This window comes from Odontomachus brunneus, unplaced genomic scaffold, assembly GCF_010583005.1.
Source record: "Odontomachus brunneus isolate Ranch 3 - 2012 unplaced genomic scaffold, Obru_v1 Obru_scaffold_093, whole genome shotgun sequence".
NCBI classification, from domain to species: Eukaryota; Metazoa; Arthropoda; class Insecta; order Hymenoptera; family Formicidae; genus Odontomachus; species Odontomachus brunneus.
The window spans coordinates 1,177,429-1,191,357 of record NW_022639543.1 but is presented as its reverse complement, the minus strand read 5'-3'; the positions used below and the strand labels follow the sequence as shown (position 1 = coordinate 1,191,357).

The 13,929-nt window shown below is 39.0% G+C and overlaps 1 protein-coding gene across 2 annotated transcripts in view; it reads left to right on the top strand.

Moving 5' to 3' along the window:
* The window catches only part of LOC116848322 (thrombospondin type-1 domain-containing protein 4-like), a 94,341-nt gene that overhangs the window by 70,317 nt on the left and 10,095 nt on the right, over positions 1 to 13,929 (top strand). For both annotated transcript variants that reach the window (XM_032824266.1, XM_032824267.1), the window contains 5 exons: positions 1,394 to 1,469; positions 8,388 to 8,539; positions 10,283 to 10,385; positions 12,404 to 12,506; positions 13,252 to 13,427. In XM_032824266.1, coding sequence (XP_032680157.1) covers positions 1,394 to 1,469; positions 8,388 to 8,539; positions 10,283 to 10,385; positions 12,404 to 12,506; positions 13,252 to 13,427 — 610 coding nt within the window. The remainder of the gene's footprint in view (positions 1 to 1,393; positions 1,470 to 8,387; positions 8,540 to 10,282; positions 10,386 to 12,403; positions 12,507 to 13,251; positions 13,428 to 13,929) is intronic.

Here is a 13,929-nt window from a genome sequence, read left to right as displayed (position 1 = left end):
GAGAGAGAGAGAGAGAGAGAGAGAGAGAGAGAGAGAGAGAGAGAGAGAGAAGCCGCTATACAGTAGAAAAATTGAGACGTGCGTGTAGTGTTGTTCGATCGAGCCGAGATAAGGCGACGCGAATCGACTTCATCGATCGCCGAGATCTATACGTATGCGTGGTCCGAGCTACGTAGTCAGGCTACACGATGATTACGCCAACGGAAGCAACATGTGTCCGAGGCTTGTCAACGAGAAATACATTTTCTGCCTTCGAGCCCAGTCACGGTACTTGAACTATTAGTCGCACAACCGCACATTATACACACAAATCGCGCTTTTCCAGATAAGCTTTTGCAACGGCTGTCTTACAAACGATAATGCTTAATAAGATCGTGAGCTGATCTTTGTGAATGTTTCATGTGCGTCTAGCATGTTTGTTGTTCGTTGAAAGAATATAGATATATTTGGTCTCAAAACGATTTGTACACTTTTTATCGAAGAAAATTACAAGGCTTTAACCCTTTGAAGCCCAATATATATAATTGCGTACATTCACTTGCCAAATTGCCAGATTGTGTAGTTTTTCACGAAAAAACGTAAGCAAATTTTATTTTAAATTCTGATTTTTTGATTGATATTATCTTAAAGCATAAGACAGGTACTCTTTTATGTTCATTATCGTGGTTATAAGACTTATTAAATTCTGTAGTTGAGGTACATTAGTGTATAGTGCACAATTATCCGTCAATCTTCTTTAACTAACAATTAAAAAATTTACGTGGTTGTTTGCAAAATGATATAAGACCTTTGTGTTCAGTTGATCTAATCTACATTTGCACGAGGTGTGGGATATTTATCGTCAGAGATCTTATGTATCAATTCAACTAAAAAAAACTTGGATTTAATTCTGAATAAAAATCTGAATGTCTCTCATGAAGTAAGTTTCAAGTGACAACTATTAATTTAGGCCCAAGTTTGCTTTATACATTTACGTGAAAGGAAGAAACAAAATTACAAGATCTATGAAGGAGTTTCCAAAAATAAACCTTAGTAGCGAACGTTTGTTTCTATTAAAAGCATTTCACGAAAAGAGAAACGTATTTTTCTTTGAAGTATAAGAGGTTTATCACTTGCATTATCGGCACTTTAATCCATCAGCGTTATCGTTGCACATTCGTAGAGAAAGAGATGTGCGCATTAGTCAACCAATGAAGATTAAGATCGCATTCTTGAAATTTCTATCCCAATGAAACCAAACGAAAGGGAGATGCTGCAGGCGATAAAGGAACAATTACTTCGTTCGGCGCGAATGGTTTTCGGTCACGAAAGTGTAAATTGCGGTTCATTGCGCTCATCGATCATCGTGTTTATGCAATGGATCGAATTATGCCTGCCTCTATCTTTGTTGCAGATCGATTCTAGTCTTGACGATGCTTAGCGCGGCCGGCGTCTCGTCGTCCTACATGCCCGACAAGTATCCCGTAGAAGTAAGTCTTTGTCGAAAGATTATATTACTTTACGAATTTCAACCCAATTGCAGCAATTGTTGGCGAATATTTTCAAGCAGTAAAGAAACGTATTCATTCAATTTAAAATATATATCCATTGTAATTTTTGCTTGAACCTCAGTCGCAATCTTAACTCCACTTTCGACCTGAACTTTCTAACATCTGTATGTTCTGATGAATCAGTGTATGTTTAATATATATATATATATATATATATAGAAACTAAAATCTTAGCGCCTCTAAACAGCAGCAAATACTACGAAATGCCACTTGTAGGTTCTAAAGAGGACCTGCTGTTGGTAAAGCTAATAGACTGAGTAGAATAAAAAAAAGATTGACATATAGGCTTCAGAGAATCAAAGTAGACGAATAGAATATTGAGGTCGAAAGTAGGATCAAAAAATGTTAACTGTGGAAGTCGTTTGCAATTTAAGTATATTATATATAAAGAAAATATTGTAGCAAAGATTATGACAAAATTATAATCTTGGACCATACGGAATTATGACTGAATCACTATATATTTGTTTAAAAATGGAATACACGTATGACTTTTCGTCACGAAATTATTATAATTACTTGAACGTTTTTTATATTATACATCAGGTAGTTTGTCAAATTTACTATTTTTGTTTATATAATAATTTATGATGCAATTTTAGAACAGTTTCAAAACAAACTTTACAAAAAAACATTGCAAAAAGAAACATAATTTTAGTGTAATTTTCATTACAATATTTTCTCCGTGCACACTTGAACTTAGAATTTAAGTTCTTTTTTAAAATTTATTTTTTAATAAATTTTTTAAGAGTTTTAATATAAAATAGACTATCAAGCTTTCGTCAGTGAGCAAAAAAATCGCGGAAGATTAACAACTTAATATCGCATAACTAAGTGTGTTACGCGAAGTTGGTAGTCGTTTTTCACTGAGAATATGTCACATTACCAATTAAACATTAACAAACAATCACGTTTGCGACAAGTTACTCTTGGCGATCAGCTATCGCGACGATCTCACCTCTTCGATGAGAGGCTTCGTCGCGCGATGCATATTAATTCGAGCCACTTGCGGGAATTAATACGCAATTACGTGGCCGCTATACCGGGTGGCACGTCGAGAGGGTAATTAATTGACACCGAGAGGTCCCTAAATTACACTGGCGCAGAGCGCGACGGGCAAGGCCACGCGATAGCTAAGGCGACATGAGAGCGCAAACACGCTCCACTGGCTGTGCTGTGAGCCACGTGCTGCGTACCGCTGCCGTCAGCACCACGTTATAATTATGCCTAAAGAGTCCGTTTGTTCTGGAAAATGTTGCGGCATTACGACCGGCACGAAAATAGATCGCGTGCCCTAGAAAACGCGGACGCATTCTCGCGACTCGAGGTCACACCTGCGACTCTTATCGCAGGCCTACGATGCCATCAAGGTTGCCTTTCTGAAACATTCAGTTTATAAGCATATTTCCGGTCGTATTTCAAACGCATCGACACGTCTCTCTCAATTTGTGAAAGGAGAGGCGTATTCAGATATATAAAGTACTCGATCAGTTTGTAGCCAACAGCTACCTATGAATTTTGGTTTCTAATTAGTTTTCGGCCAGTAATTAAACAGTACAAATGAAAAGAAATTGGTCAATTTCGAGTCAGTTTCTAATGAGTTTTTGATCACTTTTTGTTGAGGTCTAACCATTTCATTTTGTAAAAAATTCAAAAATTTTCATCTCGTTCGATTCTACATTGTAAAATATTATACAGGATGTCCTATTTTAAATAAAACATTTTAATATCTCTTCTATAACTCGTCATAGACAAAAATTTTTCAGACAAAAGTAGCACGGTACGGGAGGAGACATAAAGTAATAAAGTCAGTTTGTGTGACAATACCAAAGTCACATTGAAATTTTTAAATGGAGTCACATAGTTTTGTTAACATAAATCGATTCCTTCCTATATAATTCCATTTAACAATTTCAATGTGACCCTTTACCAATGTGACTTTGGTATTGTCACGCAACGTCAAACTGACTTCATTTAGAAGACTTTGTCTTCGAATCATGCAGCTTTGGTCTAAAAAATTTTTATCTATGACGAAGTATAGAATTTTCACCATAATTTTCTACATAGTCAAAGAGATTACAAAAATTTTGTTGGAATTTTTACTACAATATTTTCTTCATGTACTCGATTAATATTCGTTCCGCGCGCAGTATCGATGCCCGGCATAAATTTCCTCTCGATAACGTCATTATTCGATACGTTATACAGCTCAATTTTTAAGCGCAGTGTGTATACTCATCGCGAAGTACGTATTTCCTTCTTTGTGCACGATTGTACCGTCTAAGCGCTGTGATTAACGTCCCGGAGTTAATGCCGAGCATTAAGGAAGTATTAGTCCGCCGCACTCGAGGTTAACGACTTGCAAAAAAGCGCCTAAAAACTTGGGCAGAATTCCAAATTTGTAATTTCTCACGCATAGTGACGCATAGTGTTTACGAAAAATTAATCACCCGCGCTATATAATATGTATAAATAATTATATATGATTTAATCCATGCTAAAAATAAGATATAAAATATAACCAAATAATATATTATTTGATCAAAACTCAAATTTCATTTTCTTTAAATAATAGTGTTTTTTTTTCCAACAATTAATAGTTTTTTTTTTTTTCAAACAATTAATCTAATGAAACAAATGTCGCTTGATATAAAATTATGTTGTGCTTTGAGTCCAAAAAATTAAAATCGAATAAATTCTAGATCCAAAGAAACCTTTTTCGTTCGCTCTTTATGAACAAAAAGAAAGGAATTTTTACATTATTGTTAGTGATAGTAATCTATCAGTACGATCGTTTGTTATTTTGATTGAAGAACATCGAAACACACTAATGAAAGTAATTACGATCAATCAGTAGTTTCCACCGCGACATCCTTTTTTCCGCTGACAAATATTGAATCAACACTTTGTAAATCGGCTCGTTTGAAATGAAAGAGATGTAGTAACGTTCGCGACGCGAACGTGGGTGGAACAAAGGTCGCGTTTAAGAGGCCGTTAAAGACCGAAGGAACGTTACCACTGCCTTGTCTCAAGTAGGGAAGGGGGGGGGGCGAAATCAACGATTTGTATTCCAGACGCGAAATATTACGCGTACGGCTCGCGTAAGAGCGAAAATATGTGACTCGTCTGTTGATTAATTAGACGAGACGCGATCGTTGGGAGGAGATGATTGGATGTGAGGCACCGCGAACGAAGATCTTCGCGTGAGAATCCGCGGCCCTTCTTCCCGCAGAACGATACTCCCTCAGCGAACTTCCGGCAGAAGTTAATACAACGGACAGCCCGTGGCGCGCGGAGATAGATCGAACGCCGTAAATTCAGCACGCAGGTAACGCGTGTGCGATCGATCTCTCGTTTAATTAATCACGACAAGAGAGGAATCCGCGATATCGAAACGCGCACCGAAACCACGCCGTGGTCTAATTGGAATCTCGCTCGTGGTAGCGATATTAATTACCGAACAAACAGTTTGTGCTCTATGATGTCGGAGTGTGATTAACAGGAGTAGAAATACCGCACGGTGGTATCTGCCCCATCGTTTAATTACCACTTAGGTGCCTCGCCTTTCGCAACTTTTTCCACCGCGAAAACTATCATCGCTCCTCGCACGCTCACATGCGGTTGGCTCTTACGGGATATTCGCGATACGGAGGAGACGATAATCGCGCGAAATGAAATCCACATAAGCCCGGAGATATAGTCGTTACGTCGAATTGCGTCAAAAAACTAACTGTCGAGTATACCGACGTACATCTGAGTCGAAATTGAGATTCTATATTAAGGGGATGTTGAAAACTTTACCGACAGAATACTGACATTTTTCAGATTACGTCGTATTGGTTGCACAGAATTACAAATGCTTTTTGCAATGAAAAAATAAATAGGAGCAAAAATAAATAGAAGCGTTGCTCATATGTGACGAAAACGAAAGAAATATTTTAAATGTAAAATCTCAAGCTGTCAGTTAGCACATTATTTGTCTAATTCAAAAGTTCTGCAGTTTGTACATACCGAAAGTGTAAATGCTCCAATTCAAAAGCTTAAAAATATAGAGCTTAAAGAACTTAAAGAACTTGCTGAGAGCGTTCACCCGAGTCGAAATTTTGTACTCTACATTGACCCTGCAAATTCTGTCGAACTTGAAGAGTCAATGAAGAATCCCAAGATATACAAGCTATTGACCTACCTTGATGTTGCAAATGGCTGCTTGCTGTTGTTTTTTTCCATGAAATTCCAAGAGGCACTCGTTCAAGAATTATTTAATATGAGATTTTTTTTATTTTTAATTCTTTATATATGCCCGGGAAAGTTTCGTGATAAAATATTAAATTCCTTTTGATTTACTTAAACTATTGTATAGCTTTTTGTAGCTCATAGCAAATACGAATTATTTCGTATACTATTGTGTATTATTTTTTTAAAATTCTTCAAAGAAAATAACAATAAAGAGAAAAGAAATCTGGATGTGCTTATTAAAAAAGAAAAATCTGCCCCTTGAAAATCGCACACTCATTTTAAATTATCATAAAAAAAGAGAGGTTAATTTTATTTTAATTATAATTTAATTATTTAATATTCGGTTATCTCGGTATATTTTAATAGAATTTCATCATTAGATCTTGTGCCGCGATTTCACGATAAAAATTCGAGATACGAGTTTTAATTCGATGTTTTTGAACAAAATGATAAAGTCTAAAGACGCATAACACGATCGAAACTTTTTCGCTGCACGGAGAACATGTTGGAGAAATTAAGTGTCTGGATACATCGAATGCACAAAATCAATGCACGATAAAGAAGTACGAAACACGCGCGCGAGAAGAGTCAGATACGAATGATGGAATCACTAGTACAAAACCTGTAATTATCGATGAATCGTGGAACATCCCACATATCATCGCTCTTATGCACGTTATTCAGTAACTTTTCAACTTGAAGCGAGATCAAAACATGAGTCGGTGCCCTCATCATCTATCTTAGTGTTTATTTTAAGTAACTACTAAACTCTCTCGATGCATTTTCCTCCGCGGGAGAAATGTCGAAAAATCACGTGCACGGATGCATTCGATGCATAAAGATCAATTGCCGTTAACTATAATTGAAATTGTCAAAGTGTGGCTATATTCGAAAAAATTTATATCAATCTTTTAGGTAGGATAAGTAGTTAAGTTATTTTATAAGGATTGATGTGTGGATAAATGGATAAAAGAACGACACGTTAATCTCATCTTTTCTTAATCTTCTTTTTTTCTAACCTCTTAAGTGGTATGTCCGAAAAAAGTTTCGTGATAAAATATCAAATTCCTTTTGATTTATTTAAACTATTGTATTCTTTTTAACTCATAACAAATTATATATATATATATTTCATATTTCATTTTTCAAAATTCTTAAAAAATAACAATAAAGAGAAAAGAAATATAAATATGTTTATTAAAAGAAACTCCGCCCTAGTAGGAATCACTCTGTTATTTTCAATCACCACGAAAAAGGTTAATGGAAGTTTCGATGAGATTTATATAGCTCTTAAAAGAGCTGGTATGGAGCTGGAAAGACAAAGATAACAGTTATATGTCCAATAATGCTGTTTATCAATAACGAATTAACTCTAGTTTCGGTACAAAAAAGACTAAACAAAAGAAACGTTGGCTCATATAAACAAGATCGCGCCCAAGGAAGCATTATTAGACGTAAAAATCAGCACTTGCGAGATTATATTCTAAGGCCGGTATTCGTAGAGTTAAATTAGTTAAGATCCAATGACTTGGAATATAATTAATTGCATATTGATATTTATAAACGTTACTTTGGATCAATGTTTTTTGTTTGTTGTTATAATATAATACAGATGCAGATCGACGATTACTCGAAGATCAATAAAGCTATTGTATTATACAAAGCTATATTGTATGATGAAAGATGACAAACTACGAATGTCGGCCTAAATTTCGACTCGGGTATTCCTTTATTCTCAGTAAGTTTGTTAAACCAGTCCATTAGAAACGGAAACTTCTTGTATAACAAATGATTTGACGTACCTTGATATAAAATATATGATGTATCGCTTTCCGTGTTTTAGTTCTGTCCTGCGTTTTTCGATCTGACTTCTTGACTCAGTACCCTAGCTGCTCCGTCATGACACTTGCACTAACACTGGCACTGACGCGATTCAATCAAAGATACACGTGTTAAATAACGCGACGAGAGAGGTTAATTTAAGTATTTCAAAATATCGATGAAATAGTTTAATTAACCAAACAGAACAATAGATAACGCACCGACACACGTAACATGTAGCGCGCGTGTCGCTCGCCAGCCCGGGACTGAATGGAAGGATTCAGAAAAGTCGCAGGAGACACAAAAGTCGGTTTGAGATCGCCTTGAAGGTCCCGGATGTTTTGACTGTTGTTGATCGCCCGTCGTTTATTGATGAGCGACGACTGTTTATGACACGGCAAGGGACGTGTTTACATTTCTTGCCAGTAGTCTAGCATGTCGCGCACTTTTTTTTCGTAATCGAACGTTACTCTTCAACACGTTCGCTACGTTTATTCAGAGGACTTTCTCCACATAACTCGACCCATATTTCTTTTCCTTTTACGTAACTGTGTAAAGTAGGCTTAGTTTGATAATGTAGACATAGAAAATAAAATTTTTGCCGTCATACATATGTAACGCTGACCTCTCTGAAACATGATTGCGTTGGTGTTCAATGCACATGTGATGTTGGTAGCGAACGTGCGTTGAGCAAAATATTATAAACACCTAAAAAGAATGGACAAAACGAAACAAAAACTTTTATTCGGCAAGATGATTAATCAGTACCGATTTTTTCAGGTATATCACATGTTACAAGAAAGAACGCAGTTCGGAATTGAGCGTGACAATAGAGTGAGGGGCACTTGGGGTACGTGGAGCGAATGGAGCGAGTGTTCTAGATCCTGCGGCACTGGTATCCAGTCCCAATCTAGGGAATGCGTTCCTCTACGGTGAGTGCGTTTAAATGTCAAATTCAATTAATTTAATTGCTAGTGTTCGCAATTATCTGTATTATTATCTCCTATTCCACGCTATTGATCTAGTGCTTACAACAGCATTGTTATTTAATTGAGTTATGCAGAGGTCGCTGAGAGCAAATTGCTACAGGTCCTAATTTCAATTTATTCTTTAATAACATTGCGAATGCGATAAATGAAATCCGTTACACTTTTCTTTATTATTATTTATAAATTGAGTTATAACGCGAGCTCATTAGGCAGGATCGTCCAAATGTCTTCTCGTTTGATTTCCCCGCAGCTGCTGGCTTCGCCTCTGTCCCCGCGGGATCATCGGGGGGTACGATCTCTCTCGTGGGAGGTCACACAGTGGGATCGGTAATCTTCGGGCGTCGCGGCTCGATCGCGAGAATGCAAAGCACCTTGCGATAATGCGCGGTCGCTCCTAACAATAATCACACGTCTCGCGGTCCCGTTAGGGTCTCGCGTAATTTGGATCGTAAGCACTCGCTAGGCGAGTAGCTGCATTTCGCATAACCGCGCGGAACTTGGACCTCATGCGCGAGCATGTACCCTTACGAGCTATCTGTCGGTCGATCGATCACCAACGATCATCTGCTTTGTCCATCCGCGCGGACACTACTGGGTGCTGTGGATTCGCCCACGAAACTTGCGAAGTAACTTTAATATCGAAGAGTAATTGAATGGTTCTTTCTTCCACTGCGGAATTTATGTAACGCTTTCGCTCATATCACGACACGAATATAAGAAACCAGGACGAAGCCTTTGTGTGTCACGCTTCAAAGTCATACTCGAATAAATTCGCATGTCTATTTTTACACTTGTGTGAGTCACGCAACGTTTGTTGGTGCGATAAGCCGTCTTTAAACATGCTTACTCGATTAAATGCGTGTTTTCCCTTGAGGTACGTTTATGAGAGACATCGTTGATGAAACACTTCATGTCGCGAGTGACTGTATCTATTAAAATCAAAAACAAATGTCAATTTATTGACTTGCAATGGTTTGCTTTACGTCGCAAGAAACAGAACTTTAGTACACAAGTTCTGTACACCCTGTATGTCCTGTTCGGGCAGCTATAAAGCAGCGTGCAAATTACGGATCAGTAGCGTAAGAAGATTATACACCGGCGGGCCGACGACTCTCGTGAGCTTCTCTCGGGGGCAGAAACGTGTTGTTATCGCCGCTGACATTTACACCTTCGTAACGCTACCGCGAGCCGTTACGTGACTCGTGGTAGCAATACGAATCTCGCGATGGGTTCACCATACGAATAAATGCAGAGTTCCTTTCAGTGTGCAGATTACCTGACGACATTGAATTTGGTTACTGTCTAACGAGACAGACAGGCTTTACGGTAGCTTTTAACAGAGGAATTAAACTTAAAGATTGAAGAAATATACAAAGAAAAGTTGTCTCTAGCATGTTTGTACAGTCGATCACAATTAGTTGTCTGAGAAGTTGTAACTTTGGAATTTTGAAAAATATGCCATCTAGTCCTGATCTTCCCTACGTGAAAATTTTCAGTACTGTCAGTACATTACGGAACACAGCCAAAATACTCTTTCGTTTTATCTCTCCTCCGATCCTTTGATCTCTCCATCTCGAAATTAGCACGGTGTCCTGCTCTCGTGAGAACCCAGGCTTATACACCTGCAAAAATTAAGACGCATCACGCGAGTCAATGCCTGGAACTAATGCGAGCGATTCGTTCCAGGAGACTTTTGAGGAGGCGAAGCATTATCTCGGAGAACGGCACGAGCAGCGTCAGGCCCATTTGCATCGGCACATACAGGCGCTACCACACGTGTAACACTCAGGTAAATCAGTTCGATCATTAACCCTGGCAGTCACATTCTCATTTTTTGTGTGCTTGAGTAATATCGTATGAATAAAAAATCCTACGATTAACAGTTGAACTTTAGTAAACTTAATAGTACGGCTTGAAGTGACAAAAGTCCTATATCGATATTCACAATAATTATCGAGGTATTAATTAAAGAAAATTTGCGAATGATCAGGCGAGATATGGTAGATGAATTTTTTTCACCCAAATCTGTACTATATCTGTACTATATATGTCCGAAAAGCGTTTGATAATGGCTGTCAGGTTTAAAGAAAAAGGGGGAAAAGGAAAAGGACGAATATCGCATCATTTAGCGGAAGAGCGACAGAAATGTAGGAATCAAGTGGCAGGTTTTCGTTTTCTCAAGCTACAAAGCGGTCTCGTTCCACAAACGAGCTTCGTTAAAGCTCCAAATTGACAATTAGGTACGCGAGCTCACTCGTTCGTCACATAAAATCCACGTTCACGTGTGTCACTGTATCCTCGCGCGTGCATCCCCGACGCCCCATAAATCAACGGATGCGTCTATATCCACCTAGAGTCGGGCGCACATGCTTCTTTAGGATTTTCCTCTCGACGGCGCGTCACGAGTCGCGAACAAATCATCGAACGGGCCAATTAAGGATGCGCACGACGACGATTTATATCCTCAGTCTCGGTCTGCACGTGGCGTTGTTTAAAATTCATAAGAATGCGAAACCACCTGCGAAACTAAAGACCCTTTTATAATGGATGGCTTCGTCCGTCGACGAGAAGAGGAAAGGAGAAGAAGAAGGGCTCGCGCTGGTGTTGATTAGCCCTCGGTGGTAGTAAAGACCGCGCGATAAGATCTGTTTACTTCTCGACAAGCTCTGATTATCGGCTCGGTAATGTTTCCGACATTCGCGAGTCTAAAAGGAGAAACTGGAATGACGAACTCCAAAAATGTCGATGACGTAGAGGCGACTGACACGTTCGTTCCTTTTTGTATTTCTTGTACATATAGATTTTATATAAATGCCGCTTTGTTTTACCATGCTAGCAGGGAGCATAACTATGCACATATATAGAAATCTTTCTGTAAACATTTCATATATTTTTGAGCTTTTCTACGTTCAGTTCAGCAAAGGATTTGAATTTTTTAATTTGAGTTGTCTGAGACTAAAACGTAAAAAAGCTAAAAAATATATGAAATGTTTACAGAAAGATTTCTATACATGTGTATAGTTATGCTCCCTGCTAGCATGACAAAACGGCATTTATATAAAATCTATATGTACAAGAAATACAAAAAGGAACGAACGTGTTAGTCGTCTCTACGTCATCGACATTTTTGGAGTTCGTCATTCCAATTTCCCCTTTCAGACTCGCGAATGTCGGAAACATTACCGAGCCCATAATCAGAGCTTGTCGAGAAGTAAACAGATCTTATCGCGCGGTCTTTACTACCACCGAGGGCTAATCAACACCAGCGCGAGCCCTTCTGACTGAGACTAAAATTACAGTTAAAATTACAACGAGCTTGGCTCGAGATTGACCGAAAGATACACCACGGCGTTCGTTATTAGTCGGGAAAAAGCGACGATTTCCGCGGGAATATTTATCTCCGCGCTCAATACCCGGGACTACATTTCCGGGCTGCATTCGTGATTCGTAAACATGCCCGGGCAAAGTAACCACCGTTTCGTTCACCGGCAATTAATAGTCTACCCGGAAATTGCAACGCGGCCGCGCACGTAGCACCACACGTGCCGGCATTCGCATGTTTGCGCGAATATACTTCCTCCCGGTAAACGCAGCAGCGGCGGCGACGGCGGATCGGAATGCAAGTTTGTTCCTTTTTCCACCGAATCGCAAATAATTTTGCCTTTGCGCTCTCGGAAAAGCGCGATGTGCCGTAAAAAGCGATCGATCGTTTTTTTTTTTCGAAGGACTCCTCGACGCCGTTCGCTGTGACTCTGATCGATCCTGCAATTACCGAGAGTTCAATTAATCCATTACGTGTTTGTGCAGGAATGCCCGAACTTCCCGGAAGATCCGCGAGCGGAGCAGTGCGCCAAGTACAATGGGAGGAACTACAAAGGCCGCAGTTATGTCTGGGTGCCCTTCGTAGACGGTGAGTGAATCCCGCGGAAAGCTTTTAATTATACAGTTATCTCTGGAAAAATGTGCTTTTCATCTCTGTAACGTGCTCTCTAAATTTTTCGAAGTGGAAAATCACTGGCAGCGAGTAAAAAATGACAGTATTTTGAGGAATTCATAACGCAGTAAAATTTTTCCTTTCTAAATTTTATTAATAAGTAAAAATAGTAAAAATATGAAGTTTCAAAATACGTTTTTTTTTTTTAATTCAATATGATTTTTCCATTATAGAGTTACTTAAAAATAGCTCCTTTTTAATGCCGTTTTCATCTCATTTTTCTCGTGATGATAGGCAAATTTGAATTTGTGTTCATTAGCGGCCAGAAATACGTTGGAAATGACTATTCGTATTGCAAAATCATATCGGACAGTGTTGTGATAATTACTTTCAATTTTCCTAGTTTGGCCAGCTCTCAAATGAATTGTGCCTACTATACGTTAAATTCAATTTCGACCGAAGATATTCATGCAGAATGAGAAGTTGATTCTAACGAGCGAAAAATCATTCGAATGACTTGGCGATCTATTTTTCACTAAAATTTCACTCTATGGAATTCGAAGAGCAGCAGATTGATCATTCAATAAGAGAAGATTCGGACTTTTCCCCAAAATCTCTGAACGTCATCTTCGCTTAAAGACACACCGATGCGAAGATGACGCAGCCTAACTATCCAGACAACTGACTTCCGCGTGGTCTAATCGCGACTACTGTTCTCCAGCACCGAACTCATGCGCGCTCAATTGCCGTGCAGTCGGCGAGCGTTTTTACGCAACGCTTGAACCGGCAGTAATGGACGGCACGCCCTGCGACGCTCCGAATCTTCGCGGACGCGGTGTCGGGATTTCGATGGAACGCAACGGCGAGCGGTGGCTCTGCGTAGCCGGACAATGCAAGGTATGAATAGCGCGAATGATACGCGCTCGCGAGAGAAACGGTGCCGGAAATTAACGGTCGATGTTGGCCGGCGCGATACGATCGGCGAGATCGTTATTGACCCATGCACGCTTTCGGCCCTTCGTCACACGGCGGCCCTTTCGTTCCTTTTTCCTGTCGGAGTTCATTGCACGCCCGACACATCGGCCTGATGTACTTATCAAGCAACAGCTCTCTCTCTCTCGGGACCTCTCCGATTTTGACTCGAGTTGACGATGTATTGTACTGCGTCAAATTCAGTAACATCTGTTTTATAATATACTCCATTTGCCCATTAACTATGCGATATATTAATTAATTAATGTATTCGTCCCTACGTTTGACTCCTACTTTCTCATTTTTTTCTTTTTATATTATTTTTCTAATGTGTATATATTGCTTTATTCAATTATTCCATATATGTGTAATATATAATATATATCTGTGACATTTTATCAAAAGGGCTTTATATTCCGTGTTTCGC